The sequence below is a fragment of the Anopheles cruzii genome, chromosome 2 (genome assembly GCF_943734635.1).
Source record: "Anopheles cruzii chromosome 2, idAnoCruzAS_RS32_06, whole genome shotgun sequence".
Lineage (NCBI taxonomy): Eukaryota > Metazoa > Arthropoda > Insecta > Diptera > Culicidae > Anopheles > Anopheles cruzii.
This window is the reverse complement of record NC_069144.1, coordinates 8,616,795-8,641,153: the sequence shown is the minus strand read 5'-3', so window position 1 is coordinate 8,641,153 and position 24,359 is coordinate 8,616,795. Positions and strand designations below refer to the sequence as shown.

Genomic DNA, 24,359 nt, shown 5'->3' with positions numbered 1-24,359 from the left:
TATGGGGAAGGTTCTAGAGACATTGGAGCTGAAGGTTTTGGGTATATTTGGGACACCTGGAGCTACTAGCCCTGTTAGATAATTAGGTGGGAATCGGTGCTAGGCAGAAGCGCACTCTTGCGGAGCGAACCTCTACGATGATAAATGACAGCATCACACAGCTTGTTGGACATCTCGCACACCATCAGCAGGGGCTCCCTCTGGCGGCGAACTATCGGAGGCGGTCTCCCGTGCGTGTCGAAATAGTAGTCCAACCGGCAAATGGCCACCACTACCAGTAGAGCTCGCCGCGTCGCCTCTCTTCGACTTCTTTCGCCTTTAGCAGGTTCTGCCGGCCGAGGTGAGGTGGTCGCGAAACAGGTTTCTTCACACACCTACCTTGCGCCGTCGACATACTACTCGACTTTTGCGCGCCGCTGGCTTTCGACTCGCTAGCCTCTGATGAGGCCATCACAGGCCCACTCTGTGCTGTGCCCCACCACCCCAACAGAGAGACTTGTTTGCCATGGATTCTTCAAGTCCCCGTCACATATGGACGTTCTCTTCTCGCGGTTTCTTCGCGGCCACCACCACCACGACCAGAGAGATCTATTATTGAACGACGGCGGATGCAGACCTTCACTTGTGCTCCCCAGGAACACCACCACCTCCCGCGGCAAAATTGCGAACCGCAGCCCTCAAAAGCTTCTGCTCGGTGCTCCCGGAGGGAGAACTAGGAGCTTATTAAAACCCCCCCGGGAGAGGTGTGCTCTTCCAGTACCTTCGATCTCGCTCTCTCTCTATCCGGCGCCCCACCAGCAAACAATTACTCAAGGAGAGACCCCTCGATTCCAGAACGAACAACATTCTGGAACTTCTGGCCTAGAGCGGCAGATCGGTGTACAATCGCTAGTTCTACTTCGCCTTCTTGCCTATTTATCAGCTCTTCGCCATCTCGGTTCCCCCGTACCCGAGCCCGAACCCGAACCCGGTACATAATTGCTAGCGTGATTCGATGATTAACATCCAGAGCGAGGGGAGCCCACAACGTAAAAAGGCCAACCGGGCGGGCTGGCGCGCCAAGCATGTTCTACATGCGCCGCTCTTCGGAAGAGGGGCGCAAAAGTTGTAGTTTCGTTTACTTTTTTCTTTGTTTATTAAAATCAAGTTCGCCTAGACCAGCAACGCGCACTGCAGTCGGGCCATGGACTTGAGAACGGGCTCTCAGGAACTTGCCACAGAAATCTAGTTTTGCGCCTATTCTTGGGATAGAGTCCAGAGCGGACGGCGGAGGAGCTCTCTTCGCGGGCGCGTAATATAAGCCACTAATAAATCGTTCCAAACGACCCACCCGCCCCCCGGTGTCCGGTCTCTGATCTGTCTTCTCCATCGGTGCGTAAAAGCACGGCCTTTGCCTGAACCGGCCGGCCGCCGAAGGAATTAAAATATTTTCCCAACTCCACAGCGAGGTGTTCTTCGCCGAGGTTCTCCATAGAACGCTCTCTCTTTCGCTCAAAAGAGAGAGTGAGAGGAACCAACCCCAGACCCCGAGACCCTCTCGGCAGAGTGGGCCACAGGCGAAGGATTAAAGTAGTGTAACTGGCGTTTGTTGACCCCGCGGAGGTCTGCGTGGACTTCCCCCACAAGGGCAAAGAGAGAGCGAGGGGGACCTGCAAGGGATGGACCTCCGTTTGTTGTTGTTGTTGGCGGCCTCGGGTGCGTCCCACACGCCGGGCCATGGGCCGTTATTGATTATTTGTTTTCATTCTTTCGATCCGACGACGGGTGCCGGCAGCAACGCGGTAATGTTGTTGATAAAACGGGACCTTAAACGGCCGTGTGGCCTTCCTCGCTGTTCGGGGACCTGCCCTTCGCCGTGATTGGCGTCTGTCACCGTTGATGAAAGGGGTTCGTCGTAGAGAATTCATCGAAAGTAGTGCGCATCGAACGCCACCAGGTTTCAGAGGTTTCGGACCCGGAGGCGGACCCGGAAACCGGAAATTGTGACTAATTTGAATAATTAGCTAACCAAAGCAGAGGACACCATACGCGCATATCGGGCGCGAGCGCTCTGTTCCCGTAACAGGATCCGCCTTCGCCATCATATCACGTCTCGCACCTCTCGTCGGACGACGCATCGTGATTAGAGTGTCAATACAGGCAGAGTCCGTGTCCCGCAAGCCGCAGCGGTCGGTCGGTGCTTTCTTTTCTTTAGGATGTTTCTTTTCTTATTTGTTTTCGCAGCGGTGGCGTCTTATGTTACCTCGGCTCGGCGCTTCAGAAATGGCAAACTGTTCGGCAAATAAACGGGGTGCGTCCCCAAGGCGGCCTCCGGTGTGCGTGTGTGAGAAATTGATCGTTTAAATAGAAATAGTCAAAAGTAGGTTGGTAGTGCCTTGGTTCTGTGTGCCTTGCTGATAGAAGAAGCTATTGATCTTTGGATCATTCGTCGTGTAAAGAGAGAAGCGACTTCAGCCGCGAGACCGCGAGTATGACTCATATGCCCGTCATATCTGACGCGTTCATTCATATTTTATTTAAAAATAATATAAGTAATACTTGAAGGGAGCTTCGATTTTGCCCTTTCGCACAGATCGATAAATTTAATTATCTTTTATCTATTCCTTTCTTTTCTTTCTCGATACTTCTAAAAACGTTACATGTTTTTTTAGTGTATTTTCTAGTTTGATTAGCTCATTCTCTTGGATATAAAGCTTTCCTTGCAACTTTTTCGCTTAAATCAAAGCTTATGTGAAGAGATGATTCTAAACCAGCTAGCTTTTTTCAACTTTAATTATCAAATTTGAACAAAAAAAGAACCCCAAATAGTAACAATTGCTAGCTTCGGAATGAAAATTGCCCCCCCGTCGGTTGTTCATCGGAAGGTTAAGGAGTCTGCCCACTTCCTGCAATTGTCGGTGGCGCCCCGAATAAAGAGAGCGAGTGAGTGAGAGAGGTCAAAGCCAAACCATTTCCGCCGCCGCAAGCTACAGCATTTCAATTGCTTTCCGAAGTCGAAGGATAGTGCCGCCGCCGCCGGAGGACTCGGAACACGCGCAAGATAATTGAAAGCGCAAGAAAATCGACAAAATACCGGCAGCGCAACTCGCCCCTCAACTCGGCCGCGTAATGACACCGAATGGGTTTAATTGGCGAAGATCGAATCGACGGCTTTGATGATCTTGCGCACTTTCGGTGAATTTCTTTTCCACTTCACCAGTCCGCAAGTTTTCATCGCCCTCGCTTTTCCGACGTGATTAGAGGGGTAGCCGCACGCGGCGGGCCAATTACTCGCGAGTTCTCGAGTTTCCATTTCATCTCCATTTTTCACCTTCAACCCAGATAACCGTTTCGGTGCGTGTAATTGACGGCTAGTTAGACGGCGAATGGCCGTGTGCGGTGAATAGTTTTACAAGAAAATAGATTTTAAATACCTTCCCCAGACTCGAAAGAGAGTTTCCACTTTTCCACTACCGCACACAGTCATAGTTCAGGGTCCGAGGTAGTGGTCAGTAGAAGGAATTTTTACCATAGGCCTCTACTACACACTCCGGTAGGCCTCGGAAGTCTAGTAGGCGTTTCGTTTCCTAGCAACCGCAAAACGGTAAACGAAGCGCGCCGTTGTCCTACTTTCCACATGCAAATGCTGGGCACACGGAATCCTTATTGGCGGGGGGTCCTCGTCCGGTCCGGGTTGCGGACCGCACCTCCTTCGCTACCCTGCTCCGGCATCCGGCAGCGACAATTATACCCCGCTCCCGAAAGCACAAGGATATGGATCCGTTCTCGGGGTCCTTACGCACACGATGGTGGTCGGCAGGCAGCAGTTGGTTGTTTTTTTTGTGGGCCCGATAGGCCCCTGTTAGGCCTCGGCTCTGACCGCATTTCCCACCACCAATCCCCAACCGAAATTCCCTCGTCATGAGCCGAGCCGGTGTTCCTCCTGGAAGGATCCGCCGGCCTACCGGTGGACACACTATGATTGATTGATGAGTGTTTAGTGGCCTACGCGTAGAGGCCCCAACAACACATGCTGCTGCCGGCTAGTAAATGAGCAAACAAGTCGGCCTTTTCGGTTGATTACCGCCACGAGCCTGTTGCCGAGGCCGAGCCGCCTCTCTACTAACCCAGTGGGGACCAGTCGGGGTTTGGACCGAAACCAAGGCTCTTAGAATCGTCCAGAAATTGCACCTCATCGTCTCTCAATTGCTGCACACAACCCGACTTGGAACTCAATCAGTTTGAAGTCAGAAGTCACCACGACACATCGTTGGTGCTAGTAATTACGATTCTTAATGGCACCTGGGCCTAGGTCCTATAAACACACACACACATCCACACTCGGTACCTAGAGGAGCGTATATGGTAGCAGAGGTTATTGACCCAAAAAACGCGGCACCGCTTTAAACACGCAAACCTACGGCTAGAGAATGCGCTGTTCCTCCTTTACTAGGCCGCAAGTGAGGTGTCGGCATTTGGAACTGTCACAAAGTTTCGTTTCGAGAATTTTCCGCCTTTCAACGCCGCCGCCGCACGCAAGGGGGCAGTGTTGTGTAGGGCAGGGTTAAGGGTGAATGTCAAGAGCTGTGCGGCGACGAACATGGCGACTCCAGGGGGACCGCTCAATCCTAGGACTGCGAGATCGATAGGCAGGAGCCCGATTTCCAATTCCCGAGCTTCCCCCCGGAAAGCACATGTGCTGGATGGATGCTTTTCGGTGGACAGCCAACCACCCTTCGGTGGCCAGCCTTAGTGCGTAATTTAAAGTGCTGAATAAAGCACCCGACGCTGACGATGATCGGGATGTGACATGATTTGAATAACCACTCCCCAGCCGGGCGCGACGTGGCAAAGCTACGACGCAAAAAGCCGGACTCCAGCCAGGTCCAGTGCGAGTTGTTCGCGGCCAGAACGTTTTAATCTAGCCGCGCCTGCTTTTACGGCAGGACACCGAATTCGGGAGACCTAGCCGGACCGGACCTTTTGACGCGTATCGGCATTTTGGAACGGGCACGCACGTTAGCAAAGTCGTTATGGCGTATCGGACGACTGAATCGGATCTGATCGGGCGCCCCTCCGTCACTTAAAACCCATACCAGGGCGGGGGTCCGTACTTTAAATTCGCCAGACTTCGCACACACTAGGGCTCATTAGCTATTCTGGCACCGTTCGGACTGGAAGCGCGCCCAGAAGGTGAAGGCGCATAAGCGCAGCTCTTCCCACCTCCTAGGGGGGGATCGCTTCATGACAGGTGACAGCTGAGTGGTTGTGTAACAAACCCTCTGCGAGAAGGAACGACGATTGTGGAGAGACCCACCGGGGTCACTCCACACACCTTCGGAGGTGTTTAGGAATGCGTCGCGGTGTCGCCGATGATTAATACACCCGTTGACAGCTGCTGCCGCAATCGAGCGGTGCTATTAAGTCGAGACTTTCTTGAAGAAGGTGCGTCCCGTGCGATGAAGACGCGTCGAGGAAATGAAGGCAATTATTTAATCCGCGTTCTCTTCTGCAATTCTGATCAACTTTTTGCTTCGAACCACAAACCTCGGACCTTTGGGTCGGTTTCGATGACGACCATTGTGACCGGCTGCTGTCTGTGGGTGATGTTTATCCGTTTTACGGTCGAAAGATTTTTATGACGTTCCCACATTAAAGCGCGCCCAATCTGGCGGTGGCCCGGGCCGCGGGCAGCTACTCCAAAGCGTCGTCCGTGGAAAGCAAAAGTTGCGGATGCGCCATTTCGCGTATAGACGCCCCGCGACCGCGGGGGTTTCTGCTAAATAAATAGCGATGAATTGAGCTTCTTTGTTCGGCCAGCGGCGACGGCGGCGGTCTCAATCCGACACGGGTGGACGGATAATTATTCCTCACGGAGGTGATGCATCCACAATTTATTCATATATTTTTTACGTAAAGCATAAATTATTCTACTTAGTCCGAGAGAGGAGCTAGGGATTCAACCAAAAGCGTCCGCCGCTGGGCGGTTTAAATCGGAGCGCGTCAAAAGGCGTCGGAGAGGTTCTTTAAGGCGTGTCTGAATGAATATCATTTCTTAAAGGCAAAACACGAGAAACTGTTCCTGGGGAAGGTACCGAAAAAGGTAGCTTAGAAAGACAATGGGGCTGATAGTGTCACCAGAATGTTTACTTCGGCAAATTCTTCTTCGACTTCTGAAGGATCATTATTATAAACATCAAGGGATTAATGTTGGTGTGCCGTGGACTTCGATAATGAAAAGTTATTGCCAACCACCGACGCTAGGGTCATTCGCTAATTGGAACCCATTAATACCCACGTGCCGCTCGCTATCGGCGGCACCGAAAGCTTGTGGCGGCGAAAACCGCCCAATTTGGGTTAGGCCATAAAATTGAGCTTCCCCAAAAGCTCGCCGGTAAAGTTCGCAAACTACGCGGCAATGTGAAAAATGCGCTCTATTGGTCCGAAAAGGATTGGTGTTGGTTTCACAGTATCTTATTAGCGAGAAATTTAATTTCTTGGTCGTAAAGTTTAACAACCACCTGACCGGCGGGGGGTCATGCGATACCTTACGGAACTCACGGCAAAGGAAAAAAAAACCTATTACCAAATCAAACACTTCGTCACTCGGTTAGTAGCTTCTTCGCCAAAGGGGTTGCGGCAAACAACACCTACTCGAAGGTGGACCGGGGGGGGTCCGTGTGTCAATCAAGGGTTCTGTTGTCGGCTCCCACCTACGGGCTAAAGCCATCCGAACGTCTTGCTGCTGCCGATGACCAACGGAGGAAGCGCGCCCAAAACCGGTGGCGTGGGTTGGTTAATAGGTTCTGCTATTGTTTGTGTGTGGGGATGATACAAAATAGATGATGTTGTTTGTACACTTTGGCTATTGGTTGATGGATTTTTACACACACACCGCAAAAGCATTCATCTCCGGGAAGCGGCTGACACTCCCTGCTCACTTTGCCCAAAAAAATCCGCCCATCGGAAAGGGAGTAAACAAACCAGATGACCCACATTCTGGAGCTAATAACCGGCGCGTCTGTTGCGCCGGTTCCTGGAAGCACTCACCACCGCCAGCGCACCTTTTCTTGTTACTAATGTGTTACCGATCGCCACTCTGGCAGTGGAGCACACCTCATCTACCTCTTACCGGGTGATAAAAGTAAACATCTTGGTGCATCTGCAACCAACGGCCAGACAAAGGAACGCATTTTATGGCACTGCACACCTCGCGCGGCGGCACATATAATCCCCGCCTGATGTGGGCCAAGAGATCGTTCACAAAAGGAGTCCACAAAATAGAACATGGCGACGATCTTTTGTGACCAGAGTGCGATTAACGTCGTGATCAAAGGAGAAAAAGTCTCTTTGGAACAACAATAATATTATTTAGAAAACAAAAAAAGGCCATACCTCGGCGAATAACACCATTCGACACCGTCAGTAGAGTAAAATAGTGAAAACAAAACAACACAAAAGTGTAAACATCTTTCGATCCGCCTGAAGTCTGACATTTACAGCTGCAACCGGGCCGATCGCGACTTTCGAGCTAAAAGAGCAATAAAACATCGAATCCATTCGCCAGGCCAAGTTCTTGTGCAAAGCTAACAAAGACGTCAGACTCCTGCACATCCGATCGGAAGGAAACTGTGTCACCGATGACGGTGCGCAGACGGAGCGCGATTTGGTAAAGGTTTCTGGCAAAAATGAAAGACTTTTCTTTGTCTGCCATATGGGTCTGGGCACTCCTTCTTCTTTGTGGTGAGCGCAGTGTTTTGTGGAGTCGTGAGTTTGAAGTAAGATGTCAAATCGTCGGTCTTGACCTCCTTTAACGATGATTGATGCCTCATCAAGTTGTGGATGAGAAAAAATACTCTCACTTGGGCGCGAGAGTGAATTTAGTAGAGCCAACAATTACCGCGTCGTTTATAATATATCCTATACCCTTCAGACCTATTGTTTCCCTGGGTAACACTTTCACTTAGACTCACCATTCGATGACGTCTTCAAGACCTCTCGAGCCTACCGGTTTTGTTTTTGTCGCCTTGGAGCGCAGCATGATGTACCGAAAACACACAAAACAATCTAGGACACCCCGGCCCGAGAGGGCCCTTCTTATGAGAAGCTCGGCTTTGTCACCTCATTAGTCCGCAAAAGGAAGCAAAACCACCCCGAATGACCTCATTAATCAGTTCCCCATTCAGTGTGTGTGTGTGGAGCGCTCAGCATCTTGGTCGTGTCCTGCGTAGCGCATAATGCGTGGTGATCCTTCTCGCAGTAATTTTCGGGAGCCCGATTGAGGACACACGCTTCCCCCGCCACGGCATCCGGAATTAGGTCCGCCACGAATTGCGATCGATCCACATCACGGTTTATGGACATCGGAAAAGAAGGTCATCTCCGGTTCTGCATCATGCTGACGACGTGACGGGCGCGCGCGCGCGCGTCATCGCCGGCGGATTGCCCTTATAAGGGGAAAATACTTCAACCACAACCAACCGGAGCCGGCCGGCCTGCCTGACATTCACACGGCGAGCACGGAGCACCAATCGAGGCCAAGCAAAAGGCCAGCAGCCGGGCGGTCGGCTTAATTCAGGTCATAGGCGCGCGACACACCACCCTCCTGCCCGCCGCCCGGGGCTAAGTGCAGAGGAGGGTGGTTTTATGCAACCCATCTTCCCGACGACGACGACGACGAAAAAATAAAACCGCGAGTTCAAAGCATTAAGCCCACGAAAGACAATGCGCGCGAACGAAAGGCGCGAGGTGAAGAGCTCACACACTCGAGAGCCCGCCGAAAACGAAAGTGTCTGGACCCTTGAGGCGACACCACCGCACGGCTGTGTCTGGTCAGGGCCCTCTCTGTCAATCGTCCCCGCTGGGTTCGTTTATGGAATATTAATGATTTCTTTTCAGTCAACAGGCGACCCCGGGTCGTGCTAATGTGACGATAGGAAGAAGTGGCCGCAAGAAAACGGCCCTCAAATCCGGCCTGGAGGGGATTTTGGCAAAGAAGTACCTTAAATCCCCCGGTTTTAATCTCGACTTTAGTTTCGATCGAGGAAAGTTTATGTAATCCCCCCGGAGGTGGCCGATCGGAAAGTGTTATGTTGCGCGTGGTCGGTTTGTCACCCCGGTAAAGGTCTTTCTCCGTGGGTTTGACATTTGGATCGGGGTGCGCGAGCCACAGGTTGCCGTTAATCGAAAAGTGGCTAAAATAATTTAATCCGTTCGATCCGGCGCGGCGATATGAATATTGAAAAACACTCCAGCAAGTGACATTATGAAATGCTGGCGTGTCTTGTGAATATTTAAAAATCTCTCCCCAATACCAAAAAAAAACCTTTGGTCTGCAACCAAATCCTTGCCAATTTCCAATGCCGCTTGCAAATTCCGGGCCCCCCCGGGGCCATTTGCATACTCGCCAATGATGTGGGGTCCGCCTCACGCCGGTCCGTGTATTATGTTAAACTAAATTGCACCGTTTTAATTTCGTTTCAAAAATAGAAACGGATGGCGGTCCCACGGCGGGCGACAGCCGGCAACATTTGCACCTTTTTGTAAATTTAAATACCTCGCCCGAGCGCCCCACTTTGGAGAAGGTGCAACGACGCGCCGAAAGCAACAGTAGCAGTAGGGGAGGTTGATTTGGTTCAAGGGCACGGGACGCGCCCGTCGATTAGAAGCCATGGAAATGCTTCAAACAAACGGTTTCCATTCAACTTGGTGCTGCCATCCATCAAAGCGTTGAAGGGCACCTTCCGAGTGGAACGAATGTAAAAACAGCAGCAAAAGTGTGTAGTAAAACGATGCAAAACAAGAAAAAGCATCATACAAACAGTAAAACATACAAACTATAAAGTATCACAGGGCAGAATAAGGTAAAGATTGAGCAAGACGAAACGAAAGAGTTGCAAAACAAACGCTTACAAAATCCCGCCACGTGAGTGAAAGTGAAAAAGGTAAACAGCGGAGTTTCTTCTGCGCTCTTTCTCTCTCTTTCTCTTCTTTTTGCCGTTTCCAAAGCTCAACATAACCCGCACGCACCACTTTCACCGGCTAGCCCGGGCGGGCGGGAGAGCGGTCGGCCGCGGGGCCATTTTTTCGCAGATCCCAAACTAATCTCTAACACCACTTTCTCCCATCGCATTGGCCCTTTCACTTTCTTACACCGTGTTTGGCCTCATTTCTGGGGGACGGGCCGTGTGCTTGTGTGTTGGGTAGCTGGTGGTGGCGGAGTTTCGTCGAATTTCATTAAATTTTTGCGCGCGCGCGCGCGTGTCCTCTGCCGAGTTCGTGGTGATCGTGATCGTGAAACACATTCACGCGGACCCGCGCGCGCCCATGTTTCTAAAAAAAAGTAGGTCAACAGACAACTCTCGGTTTAGATCGGCGGCGGCGGCGGCGGCGGCGGCGGCATCGGTGACCCAAAGAGGGAGCGAGAGAGCTACGAAGTTCACAGCTCGGAGTCTCACACGCCACCATTCATGCTTCGGCTCGGGGTCGGTCGCGGCGCGAAAGGTGTCACTGAGAGGCACTGGTGGGGCCTGTCAAGAAACGGGCTTAGGCACCTCAGCTGTTGGCTAAACCCCACATCAGAGCGCGTTCAGGGTTAGGAGACGGATCGGGCGACACACTTTCGGTACACCGAAATCTTGAGCTCGTTATCTCGGACGGGTCGTTGAGTGAAGGCTTCGCTCGACTTTAGCGGCCATACCAGTTCAGGTTTTCCGATCTAATATGAAACGATCACCTGATGTAGAGCGATCGATCAGCTGCTGTCCACAAAAGGCTTCAACTTCAGCAGGAGCATCTTCATTCGCCGCTCGGCGAAAGGCGAGTCCAAAATTGGCCGTGCAGCGGCGAAAGTTGAACATCAGACCGGCCGGCGCGCCCGAAGAATCACGACCCCAAAACCGGTGACTCCCGAAAATGGCAGCCAAGAAAACACGTTTTTGGCCGCCGGAGAAAGTGTGCGCCCGCCGCCGTAAATGAAAGGGAATGGGCCCCGAAGGTGAGTCGAACGGGGTGAGACCGGCTCCTAGAGGCTTGAAAGTGAAATGGCCAACTCCTTCGTTGGCTACCCGGCCATATCAGATATTCCTCACATAGCATGGCCCAGACCAACATATGGCCAACCGCCGGTTGGCGGTACTGGATAAAGTCCAGGAACTGGTTCAGGTTCAACCAGAGACACCGAGAGCCCACAAATTGCGACCCATTGCCGGGTGGTTTACTTTTGTAGACCGGACGTCCAAAAGACGGACCCCGCTCGTCACACTTTCGCTCCCGGGACGAACCCAGAAAAAGTCGCGAAAAGGGAAAGTAAATCACGGCGACGGTGACGATGAAAGTTTGCGGACGTTAAAGAGTCGGCCAGAGTCGGTCGACTTATGCGAAGAAGTTCGACAGATTATTAGTTTCGATCAACGCCAGCGATGGTCGCCAAAGGCAAATAGAAACGACCGCAAGAAGGTTCACACGAAGCTTCTTGGAAGTCTATTCTGGCGAAGGAAGTAACTTCTTCTGGACATCCTATTCGACGAGAGGAAGTTCCTGGAAGTTCTCGGTGTGTTCGCGGGTGTCGTGTTTCGTTTGATGTACGAACTTTACGGACGACTCGCTCTCTCTGTGTCTAGGCGAATTTGGGACCCAAAATCGGAGTTTTTATCCTTCGATTGATCGAGCTCGCGTATAGTGTTTCCCAGTGGACCAACTGCTGCTAGGTCCACTTCGGCTTTTTGAATGGGAAATAGATTGCCATCTTGGTAACCATGGCTTTGGCTGGCGGCGCTGGGTCTATTCGGGAAAAAACAACAACACATGCCCCGCTGCCGCCGCCGATGGTTTGACATTTAAGTCATTAAGCGATGGCTGATTGTCGTCACCGTTGACAGCATCACCCGGACGACGGCCGGTATGGTCGTCGGTGGTCCTCGCATAGGTGTCCGCGCCGGTGACCTTGTACATGGTGGTCGGTAGGGTGGGTTCAATGTCGCACCCGATAATTGGGTCAGAGATAGGCCCGCTCCGCAGTTCCACGGGTAGTGCGCCCTCGTTGCGCGGGGCGGTAGTTTTGCGGTGATATAAAAACATGGGAAGACGGGGTTCCCGGAGCGCCGACGGCGTGACACGTTCGCGTCGTGAAAAGTCAACAGTTCGAGCTTAAAAGCCGTTTACATCTGACACACAAAAGAGGCCCATAGCCAGGGATTCTTTTTAGCCCGAGACGGTCATGCGTGTGTCCGCCATTTGTTAGAAACCCGAAACCGAATTAACAACGTACACAACAAACCGCTGCAGCGCGTCATTCCGGTTAGAGTCGAGCAAATGATGGTTGAGGAAAAGTTTAGGTCAATTTGAGGAAATAAACGGATAGGTAAACGTTTGACCAAAATCGGCCTTAATCGGGTTTAACAGTTATTCAACACATTTAATAGAAACTGCCAGAAAGGCTTTAATACTTATGGTTCCGTTCGTCCAGACTTGGGATCCCCATATTGTCTCTCTGCCTCTTTCAGAAGCTTACCTGCAAAAGTAATTAAGAAAGATAAGTTAGTAAAGAATATGTCAAGCAAAGGGGTCACTATAACTAAAACATATTGAAAGTGGCATGAGCGAAATAGGAAACAATCGATAGTTTATTATCTTCGTTGGGCAACACAAACTAAGTCCTTTCGGATGTGACCGAGTTTAATTTTTTAATTTTTTAATTAGAAGCTCGCAAAAGGTCTTCGAAGCCGACCGACCATCATCGATGATTTCTTCCGCACAGATGTACTTCTTCAACCGCGGAAACCGTCAATTGTCCTGGCGAAGCACGCTTCCCGCCCCTTCGAGATGTCATGTCAATACCCGCGTACCATTCCTTCGCAAACGCGATCCTTCGTGTATTGAAAGACGCTTGGTAACGCACTTCTCGCTCCCGATTCCTGCCGCCAACCGAATGCTGTGTGACCACCACGAGAAGCTGTAGAAGTGTGTCCCAACGCACCAGAGCCGCCAACTTTTCCCCGCGGGTAGCCGGGGAAATTTATTTTTGGTATAAGTAATTGATTTTTCCACACTGAACCCCGCTTGGGAGAGAGGACAACCCGGGGGGACGATGGGGATGTTGACATAGATGTGGCGCGCGCGAAGTTGAAATGGTGCGTGGGGAAAGCGACGCAAAATGTTAAAACAGATATTGGCCACCGGCCGGTGGCCGGTCGTGCCAAATCTAGGACCGGGAGATGTGGAACGAACCTCACCCGATCCGTGTGTAGCTGATGGACATGTGACAAACCCGTGCCCCGCTCGGAAGGCCCTAACTGTGACCCCAAAAAGATCGCATTGCAGGGGCACCACCAAAGCCAGGTTTGATGTTCCACTTCGGGGCAGGAACGGGGGGCCCTGGGCTAGATCACGGGCGCCCAGTTCGAGAGGGAAAGCCTTCCGACGGAAGGAGGCCATCACCTCCCGGTTCGAGCTGGCGCAGAATGGCGTATGGGATTCTCTTTCAACGCGCGTCATCATTCGGCAGTTTTGACAGCTGACATGCTTATACAACTGTTACTCGTTGAGAGAAAAAATAATTTGTAACTACTGACACGACGGAGAGCTAAAGTCGTCTCTTGTGTCGAGTCGACTTCGAAGCAATGGGTCCCAAAGTTCAATTGAGATGCCAAGTTTTACGTACATCCTAGATTAGGCGTCGGAGACCTTGACTTGCCGAAGAAGTTGGTCCATACAAGACCATTTTTGGATACCTTGGATACAGTGGACACTCCTCTTCTGCAATATCTGGTAGGAGACTTCAAAACTGTTACAAAAATCCATCCAAATCCACGCTGACCACGGCCATAGCATGGGCAGTGTCGGTGAGTGTCATTCGGTTCCGGGATGATTAATGATAGCCGCAAGCCACACAATACCGCACTCTTAACAGTGAAGGAGCAGCTCATAATGGACGCCAGCAGTTTCAGCAGACAAAAGTCAGCCCTCGAAGACCGGCTCGACGACGAAAGATTACGATTTCACGCTCTTTACCTTCTGTCGCCGGTCACACAGGCACACTCGGTAGCCACTCACCCGGCACATTAATCGCACAAACAACCCACTAACCTCCTCGCTGAAAGGCCGGCCGGCCGGCCGGTTCTTCGCGTCCCCATCGTCGTCCGCACGCAGACTCCAGCAAACACTTCCGAGAGTGACGCAATTCCAATAGTTCTTTTCTCCGCCTGGCCTGGCCGCAGCCGAATATTGATTGGAATAATAACAGTACTTGGGCGGGTCGTTAGGCCGGCTTCTAGGGAAAAACTCCATCACCTTCCTCCTGCGTCAAGCTTCTTGTCTGTCTTTCAACAAAGTCCGCATGGACCGCCACCACCACGGGTGAGAAATCACTTCCCAGTTGAGTTGCCACAGCGTGTGCATTCATCAATCAAATCTCTTCTTGTGGCTTAAGTGAGAGCAACTATCACACGACCAGCAGGCGACTTGTAGCCAGAGAAGTAATTGGTTCAGAAAAGGTCCTGGAGACTACGTCCGGTCCGGTCCGGACTTTAATTTCGACATGAAATTAGAGCTCCGACTTGAGCTGGGGCAGGTGATGATAAGACTCAAACTCTGTAGGAACCGCAGAACATCTTACAATAGTTTGTTCACCGCCCAGAGGTGTCTAATTACTAGTTCAAGGCTGCCCTACATCGTCACGCGATTCGCGAAACCATAGCGAAACCCGACCTCATACAACAACTATAAGGCTTCGAGACCTAGGCAGAGTAGATCTTAGACGTTCAGCCAGTCAGCCAGTGGTTGGTGTTTACTTTTTATCATCCAACCGACAGTTTTGCCACCTCGCTAGACTCGTTGCCTCGGTTGCCAAGACCCGGAGAGGCACACATTCGGCTGCAGCAGCAATTGCAGGAGAGGTAGTATTTTTGGTTTAACGACCTCTGCGCACAGCGCTAGACGGTCCGACGATGCATGTGACGGAAGCGGTACGCTCGCTGCTGCTGCTGGCGATCTGTCAAAAACGGAGAACGTCTGTCACCGTCGACACTGACACGTTCGTTGTTGGTCTTTCACCACAGCCATTTTGATTTTTCCTGGGGCCAACTAAGCTGGTCCTGCCAGAGTGTGTGGATGCTCTAGAGAGACGATTTCCTATTATCTCGTCATGGTCAGAACACCATCTCACGTCAACGCATTCCTTAGATGGCTTAGATGTAGCTCTGAGATTGAGATCTTGACCTAGCAGACCTCCACAGTGTGATCAATTAAAACCTCACAAAGGCGTTGCAACTTTGCCATGTTTATCACATAAACATTGAACTATACCGGAGGCTTTCGAGTACATCCGACCGACCGCCGCAATTAGTCGTCGATGATCTAGTGCGATAGCCGAGCTGCTCGATCGAAAGCAAGAGGGAGTGAGAAAGTAAAACCGGGCGGCGAGAGACAGAGAGAGTGTCAGATTCATCACTCTGCTCGTGGCATGGTCCCCTCTGCGCCCGTGACGCGCGGTAAAAGCCGAACCGCGACGACGGTTTCCATACCGCATCCGGCGGTTAGTAAACAGCATAAAAATAGAAAACCGCACCAGAGCCGCTCTCTCTGTCTCTCTCTTTCGACACACACACACAGTTTCATTTCTCTATTACACGGCGCGGTGTGTTCTAGAACGATGGGCTAGAAGTCGGCCGGTCGGTCTCGTTGTTCGCGGCGAGTGAGAAAACGATTTCGTCATCGCGCAGCATCGCAGCAGCCGCTGAAATTGATGCATTCAGGCAGGGCACATGCATTATGCACACGCTGCTCAATTTACGATCCCTTTCCTGCTGCTGTTCACCAAAAGCCATCCATCCGTTTCCTCTTCTTTTATTTTGAATATTCTCACAGTCATCGCGTAACATATCGGCGTCGTCTCTCTGTTCTAACGCAGGCGCAAAGTGAGAGATCGTTCACGTGTCTATACGCGCGCAGCACCCGTTCGAGTAGCGATCGCCGTGCCGTGCAGCAGTCCCGGAAAAGGGCTTGACCTATTTTTACCCACACCAGGGGCAGGCCAGGCGGTCGCATCAATTAAGAAACGCGAGCCCTGATTTCCTACCTTCCGTCCGTGAAGCGCAGCTCTAGTCCACTAAACACATTCCTTCGAGAAGTTGGAAAGAATTCCCGGAAGGATCACATACCACCGGTCGATTTAGAAGGCACCATCACCATTGGGTTAACATCGTACTATGTGATTTCAAAAATGTGTGTTCGAATGATAAACACAATCGTCGAGAAAAAACGATGAATGGGTCTGAATGAAATACAGAAAAAGATGGAAAACTTGCAGGAAAACCATAAATCCTTAAATGGAATGGAAATTAAAGAATAAAATGAAGAAATATAATATTCTCCAAGATAGAAACAAAAGTAGAACAGATGTTAAACATAGAGCAAGAAAAATCGACCACAAAAGTTGTAAAACAGACAAGTAAAGTATGCAACGCTTAGAGAAAAATATGCTGTTCTCTAGAGATAAGTAAAAAAATACGAAAAATATTTCATAAAGCATCCGATAAACACTGCACAGCTCAAGGGAAGTGAACTACATCAATCAGTGTCCACCGCGAGTATCGACGACCAAGAGCAGCGCGGTTCAAGATTACGTGTACGTCGATTTTCCTTTCGCCTTCGCCCCAAAAAAAATAGGACACACACCAAAAACACCGAAACGGACAAGACAGACGAACGCAGACGCGCTCTGGTGGTGTTGCTCTCAATCTACTTTCGCTGTTGCCACACTCAACTCAGGCCGAGAAGTAGAACAAGTTCCTTCTAGTCTTTCCTACTCGATATGCTCCCGGGGGCGGGCTGGGATGGGATGGTGCAGCACCCGCAGTGGCGTGGCCGCCACCGTCGTGTGAGTGCATGCGTTCTCACGGCGGGCATATTTATTTTTAACGAAAATCGGTGGCAGCACGCACGCCGCACGCGTGCAGCATCGGCCAGAGCGTAGCGTAGCGCATCGTCGGAAAGGTTGAATTTAACAATTTTTTTTCTTCTTTCTGGCGTTACGAAGTGATTTTCGAAAAAGAGGTCAACCAACGCAACCGCCGCCAGGCCAGGGAGAGCCTGACTTAAACCTGTGCGGGGCCCCCCTTCCTGCGACGATAAAGCCCACATTATCGCGATGCTCACCGCGGCTAATCGAGAATTGCATTCCCTTTTTTATTTGGTTTGGTCGGAAGGGTGGTTTGCTGACGATTGAAACAACCCTCGAAAATGAGGTGACCCAGTCTGCGCTGCGCTACAAGTATGTTGTTCCTTGTCTTCTTCACGCTGGCGGCAATCAGTAGACAGAGGCCACACACAAAAAAGTGGCCGTGACCATCCATATCTCTGCGGCGTCGGGGCGCCTCTCGCTCGGCTATTGATACCACGACGACGCCCAAAAAAAAAAAAACAGTCAAACCCGTTCGCTTCGTCGCTGATAAGAAGCGGTTCCGAAGCCGAGAAGAGGAACGTGCACCCCCGAGTCGGAAGACATTTTCCTTAACATCCTTAAAACAGTCTTGAACATTTACGATCATTTTACCTTTCTCTGCCTTTGTCTGACTGATCGCTACCATTTTGGAGCGTGGCCCCCCAAAAAACCTTGGCCAAATGTTGTAGAAGAAGAAAAGGAAACAACACACAAACACTCGCCACTCTCGCGGGGGCCCAACCCAAATCGCCCGCGTGTGTTGTTTTGTTGTGGCCCGCAGCAGCCGGCAGCCGTTTGGCAAATGAATTTAAAAAATAAAACCATTTCAACTCGAACTTTGATAATCGGCCGGCCGGCTGGTCGGCCACCCGGGCCCGGGGCTAGTAGCGAGGGGAGGGCCCGCTTCGCCCAGATGACATTGCGATCGAGTTGGGGGCTGGTGGATGGTGGGTGGTGTGTAGCAAAATTGTTTCAAGGCCAAACTCGTGTCGTGTCTCGCGCGCCGACACACACATGCAGCGGCAGTCGGCACGATCGCTCTCTTTCCATTCATCCCGCCACCCACCGACCACCCACTCCTCGGCCACGCAAAAACATCACCACCCACCCGGGCGGCCGGCCGCCACCCTCCTTTTGGGTCAACAGACGACGACGACGACGACGGGCGACGAATGTTTATCAGCGTAAAAATGGTGTTTAATGTTTTTTTTTCTTTTCTTCTTTCGGGGGGTTTGGTTTTAGAGTTTATGCTAAGCGAGAGAGGGAGAGAGAGAGCGCGCGCGCGAAAGAGAAACAATGCGCGTGTGGCTCCCCCTGGCGGTCGCCGTTTGAAGCGCCTTTTTGCGCGTTTATTGCCGAAATGAAGTAATGGACCGCCGCCGCCCGTCTCGCGTGTAGTAGGCCGTGCACTACGTTTGTGTGTGTGTGTGTAAAATATTATTACAAAAAAACGCGAACTTGACCCAAAAGCGCGCCCGGCCTGCTATTGATCTTGCATCTCTTTCGCTTCGGTACCTTTTTTTTGGCTTTTTGTTTCTTTTAGTAGCAAAACAACAGCAACACCACCCATTTGCAGTCACACTGCAGTCGCCCTTTCTCTCTCTCTCACACACCGGCTGTTGCATGAGCTGCCATCTCTTTCCCCCATTGTGGGGTGCGTTTTCTTGGGGAGAGTATTTTTAAATTTCAACTTTTCGGCAAAAAATGCGTCTTTCGGGAGGGAAGCAAAGGTGGTGCATTAGAGATTGTGTGTGCATTTTTGCAACCAACGTGAGCGCGTGATTTAGATACAGAGAGCGACACAGAGAGAGACGGGAGATGTGTTGAGATAAAAATGGAAGATGAAAAAGGGGATGAAAAAATAAATCGGGAACAGGAACAAATCTTAATCCTCGCCCATATGGTTCCATTGGTGGCCAAAGTTCGACGACCCGCTCCTCCATCGCGCGTGGCGTTGTTTGGAAAGACATGTTTTTAGGTTCATTTTTTTGCTTCACTGATCCAGTCTGTCCAATGCGCAGGCGTCATTTCGTGAGTTTTCGTTTTAAATGTGTTTCATTTTACGACTTGCTTTTTATCTTTCTAATTGCAAAGTAACAGCAAGGAACATTGCATTTGATTGGTGAGTTTTGAGTAACTTTTAGTTGTTGTTTGAAGAAAACAAAATAACTGATTGGTCCAAAAGATTGATTTCTTCCGAAAGACAATTGTCATCAGGACGAAGGAACATCAGTCATCGGGTAGGTGAACCTGCCCGTCGTATTAATCACCACCCAACAACCCCGGTTCTTTTACATGCACCTGAGAGGGCTGCACTGCTCAGAGGGTCCACCCAAATCGTTTGTGGGCAATCGGCCAAAATGATGCAACTAAAGCGACCATTTGGCAGCAAACGGTACTGCAACCAAACCCCTAAAACCGTATCGCGAATCGGCGGAAAGCGGCAGCAAAAAAAGGGCAAGACCTTCGCCGTCGCCGGACCTTGACACACAAAACCAAACACACACACATTCGAGAGCCTTGCCACCCATTCTAATTGAGCACGGCCGATTTTCGAGTGTCAATGAGAATGACACTTTGGGGGGTGATTCGCCCTGCCCTGTTGTTGTTATTGTTTCGTGCCTCTCGTTCGCTGTGTTCGGTGTGTAAGAGGTTCGTTTGTTTTTACCTCTCTCCGTTTGCTGATAGCAGGACAGCTACAAAAATTTGGTGGCCCTCTCGCTGGGGCTTAGGTGAGGGTTGATATTGTTTTTATCAGCCCGAGGCGCCACAAATGCCAACCCCAGAGAGAGTGAGAGAGAGAGAAACCATCAAACTTGGGCCGACGACCATCGAATAATAATCACAAAAATGGCGGTCGGTGACGCGAGTGACGGGGCGCGCGCCGTGGAAGCCGAGTGTGTTTACAGGGCGCCCTTGAAAAATGCGAATAAAAACATAAACTCGCGAGCGAGTTGCGCGAGTGGCCCCACGAATACTTGTGCAGAATGAACGCCTAGCGACTAGAAATGGGACGATTGGCTCTGCATTGGCCGTCCTGCTGATAACGATGCCGGGATTAGACCCTGCTGATGTGAGGAGTGGCTCATTGTGAGCTGTCAATAAGTGCGAAACACTGCGCTGGTGTTGGACTTAGGAGACCTTCCATAGGAAAAGTTAATAAACAGAAGGCAAGCGGATCGGAAGCGGAACTGTCCTAAATCATTAAAAAAAAATGGAACGGATGTACGGGCCGTCCTTGAGCGTCGCCGGATTACTTTATTGTCCCACCGGCACATGACCTACAAAACCCGACGCGATATCGACGACACACCGCAGGGAAAGGGTGAAACAACGGCAACACAATGAGGGTAATCATTTAATCAAATTGGTTCAAAGTTAACCTCATTTCGGGGCCGGGCCGGGCCGTGCTGAGAGCATGATATCGTCGTGCTGAGCTGAATTGAGAGAAGTCCCTTCCCAACGTGACGAATACTTAGTAAATGTTAGCAACAATTTCATTCAATGATTTTCTGAATAAGAAGATCGAAGCGTCGTGGCCCAGCTGCGCCTCGCGCACACGCACGCATGTCGCCCGCCACGGAATGTCTGATAACGTGTTTACTCACCCCGCGGCGAGAGAGAGGCTAGCAAGGTCGTGGCCCGAGGGTGGTGCTGTACGCATGAAATCACCCCTCTCTATAAAAGCCACACATTTGTTGTTATTTGCGGAGATAGTGTGAAGCCGATATACACGCCAGGCAAGGGCATCGGCATATTGGTGGCCCCCCACCAAAAAAAACACAATCATCTTCCGGGTTTCGGGGAATGGAATTGATTCGGTAACCGCAAGACCCGGCCTGAAGAAAGTAAAAACAAATATGATGAACTAACCGAACCGAAAGGCGATAGAGTTAGTTGTGTTCTTTCGATCAGCGAACGGGACGGGACGGGCCACAGTAAAAACAATCCCCCCCAGCACTACTAGGGTGTTCAATAAGTTTTGTAGTTCAATAACCACAGGAGCTGCTGCTATCCTAAATTTATTTTTTTATGTTGGTACCCTCTTCATATGAACGTACGTGAAGTTTCATGCATGCAGTGATTGAATTTTATTTTTGGAAGGTTTAAAAAATAAGGAAAATTTAGAATTGAGTGTTGAAAGTGTATAAGGACTCTTCGCCTTCAATTAGTAGATTAAAAAGGGTGTTTCTGAGTTTAAACGTGGTCGTACTAGCCTTCAAGACGATCCACGTTATAAAGGTCCAAAAACAGACACAACACCTGAAATCATAGAAAAAAAATACAGGATATCGAATTGAAAAATCGTCGAATGACTGAAAGAGACTTAATAGAAGGCCTAGGTGTGTATCTCATTGGGCATTGTAAGGAATATTTTGACTGAACTGGTTTCTGTTTCTACTTCTAGCTAGCGACTTCCATCTGTTTCCAGACCTAAAAGTTCTCTCGATGGAACAAGTGTATTGATGTTCAGGGAAACTATACGGAATAGTAAAGTGTATTTCAATCCATAAAAATGTGCCTTTCTAATCGAACCGCAAAACTTATTAACCAGCCTAGTAAATCCGATTAATTAACCCCGTTTTTGCGAGTTCTTCCCTTCCGGCAGTGCCTTTTCTTGATTGGTTTTTATCATCAGCCTCAGCTCGAGACAGCGAAACGGAATTTTTAGAACGTCTATCAACACGCGATCGAATAGCATCTCTGTTTGGGGCCGGAGCAGCTGCTCTGTCAGGCCGAGTCTTCGTGGTTCGGTGCCAAGTAAGTAAACACCACAAGATCCGCGCGGCAAAGGAAGTGACTCTTTCTGTGCAGCTGACCGTCGCATCTTGCAGCCTGCGGCGAGTTACCGTGAAACGGAGCGAGAAAAGGATGCAAGACGGTGCTGGGGGAGGGATCCATATAGATAATCGTATGCGTGATAGTGGACACACGAGAGTGGCCGCCCCCGGTGGTTGGTGACCTAGAAAACGAGGGTCCACAGGGTGAGAGAGAGCGGGAGAACCCTTTACACCAACCCTGGGGAACTTTCGCTCTCGTTTTCTCTCTCCCGTAAGAATAATAATGATCATAAGATGGCATCACAAGATGTGAGTGGAGCGCCGAGTCGTGCCACTGTGTCTGTGTGGCAATGTCGGTTGTGTTTCGATTAGAATCTAAAACACGACGACGACACTGGTTCAAATGTTGTGATGAGTAGCACGGAGTGTCAACAGCATCATGTCAGGCCAAACGGATCCATTTTTTCCAAGTGCACCAAGTCCACAGTCCACCAACACCATCAGCCAGTGCCATCATGGCCAGGATTGAGGTCAAGAGCGATCTCGGTGGATCTGCCGACAGCAGACTCGCGCACCAACGTGACATATCACGTTGCTAACGCACGCACGCACCGACACGACACGCTATTGGCAACATAATTTATGGGCAATTTGTAAACTTCTCTCTCTCGCGCTCTCCAGGGCCAGGCCGGGTGATGAAGTAGGCATTCTATAGAAGCATTCCGAGCATTGAAGAAAAGGTCTATTTTTTGTGATCTGTGGTCAACAATGTGGCGAAGGCCAAAAAAATGAAACATATGGCGCGCGCGTGATGGTCATCTTCCTAAATTGCCCCCCCCGAAATGTGGGAGGATCCGAAGGACTTCACCATCACCAGCACCTGTCAAACGCGATCCGGACATGGTGGAGTAATTTGGACACAATCTTCAAATCTTGGTGTGACCCAAGTCGAAGCCCTAGCAGTCCCGATCGAAACAGCCATTCGGGTGTGTTATCAGAGGCCTTCGCTGGGATCATCATTGTGACCGCACCGGAAGGTCGAGTTCGCACATGAATGCTTAATCAGCAGCACGGAGCACGGAGGAGTGACGCACAAGGCTGAAACGGAACTGCCGTCGGATCCGGAAAGTAGGTCAATGAAAGTGACATACGTGCGCCTGGCCTGGGTATTTCCCCGGCCCCGGCCGGAGCAGGTCTCTCTTCTTGGGGACGATGGCTTAACAAACTCCCAGCGTGACGTGACTCACTGAGGACGAGCAGCTTACCTGACGAGATGGAGTTGACCGATTCGCTGCGCGGCGTGTTCATGATCGTGTTCTGGATGATCGACGGCAGCGGCGGGATGATCGTTTGGGAGTGCGAGTTCATGCCACTGATCAGATTGCCGACGAACTGCTGGATCTGGTGGTTGGCCTGGCCGACGCCGGCGCCAGCTCCGCCAATCCCACCACCACCAGGACCAGGACCACCGACACCGACGATGCCGTTGCCGATGCCGGGACCACCGCCCGGACCACCGCCAATGACGCCACCCGGCCCAAGGCCGATCCCGTTCATCATGCCGTTCAGTTGGTTGGTGCCGTGCATGATCCCGTTCATCAGCAGCTGATTGGCGGTGGCCACGGCCGCCACCCCGCACCCACCGCCGGGCCCGCCGCCGGGGCCCACGACACCGGCCACCAGATTATTGTTCCCGTTCGACAGGACACTGTGGCCGTTGTAGGCGTTCTCGTCGTACGCACCCCACAGCTCCAGGTCGTTGTACTCGGGCGACCCGAGCGACGTCGGCGACATGGTCATGCCGGGCGACATGACCAGGGCCGCCGACGACGACGTCACCTCCGAGCTGCTCTCGTCCAGCATCCGCAGCGCCGTGAAGCCCCCGTTGTTGGACCACCTGCGTTTCATCATTTTGAATCCGGGTGACTCTCCGCCGGTTTAGTCCCTTGTGACCCTGTGTGACAGACAATCTTCTGAGGTCAGCGCGTTCTGAGGTACTCTAAGTGCTATGCGCGATTGTTGAGGTCTAGAAGTTGAGGTGATGCGTGTGCGCGTGAAAAAGGCCGTCGTTGGCGCAAGAAGGCAACAGAGGCAAGACACTGGCGCGAACAACGTCAGTGCGGGGAGCTGCTTCCCGGTACCGCCCGCTATCCTCCAGCGGCGGCAATGGCCATATCCTTTCTCCTCCCGGCCCGACTCGAAACAACAATATAAACACTCCACTCCACTATACACGTTGATTGATTTCTTCTTAGTAGCTCACTTTCACTCTGCTCTGCTGGCCAAAGAATTCACTTAACAACCTAAACCACCACTTTGGGGGGCCGTTTTAACGATATCACTGGGAGGTACTACGGCGGGGCCACTTCACTTCCCCATATCTATCGATCACTCACACACAACGAAACACCCCGAGTGTCCGTTCGTGCGGCCTTTGTAAGTACCGTGGTGTTTCCTTCTATTGATCCTCTCTCGAAGGATCGTCACAACGCGAGGATCGTTCCGCGAGCCTCGCGAGGGACGCACGAACCTGGCTGACCGTGGTGACGACGACGGTGCAGGCCACGGTCTTCGGTCAGCAGATTGTTGCCACACTTCCTGCTGCTGAGCGGTTTCATGCTGTGGGCGCTCTGGACGTGAGCTCTCCGATTCTTCCTGCT

The 24,359-nt window shown here is 51.1% G+C and overlaps 1 protein-coding gene across 1 annotated transcript in view; it reads right to left on the bottom strand.

Moving 5' to 3' along the window:
* LOC128277775 (ecdysone receptor-like) overlaps nucleotides 1-23,610 on the bottom strand; it is a 45,422-nt gene extending 21,812 nt beyond the window's left edge. Inside the window, exons 1-2 of the mRNA XM_053016297.1 lie at nucleotides 23,244-23,610; nucleotides 22,965-23,132 (exon numbers count right to left, since the gene is read on the bottom strand). Coding sequence (XP_052872257.1) covers nucleotides 22,965-23,132; nucleotides 23,244-23,610 — 535 coding nt within the window. The remainder of the gene's footprint in view (nucleotides 1-22,964; nucleotides 23,133-23,243) is intronic.
* Nucleotides 23,611-24,359: the final 749 nt, after the last annotated feature.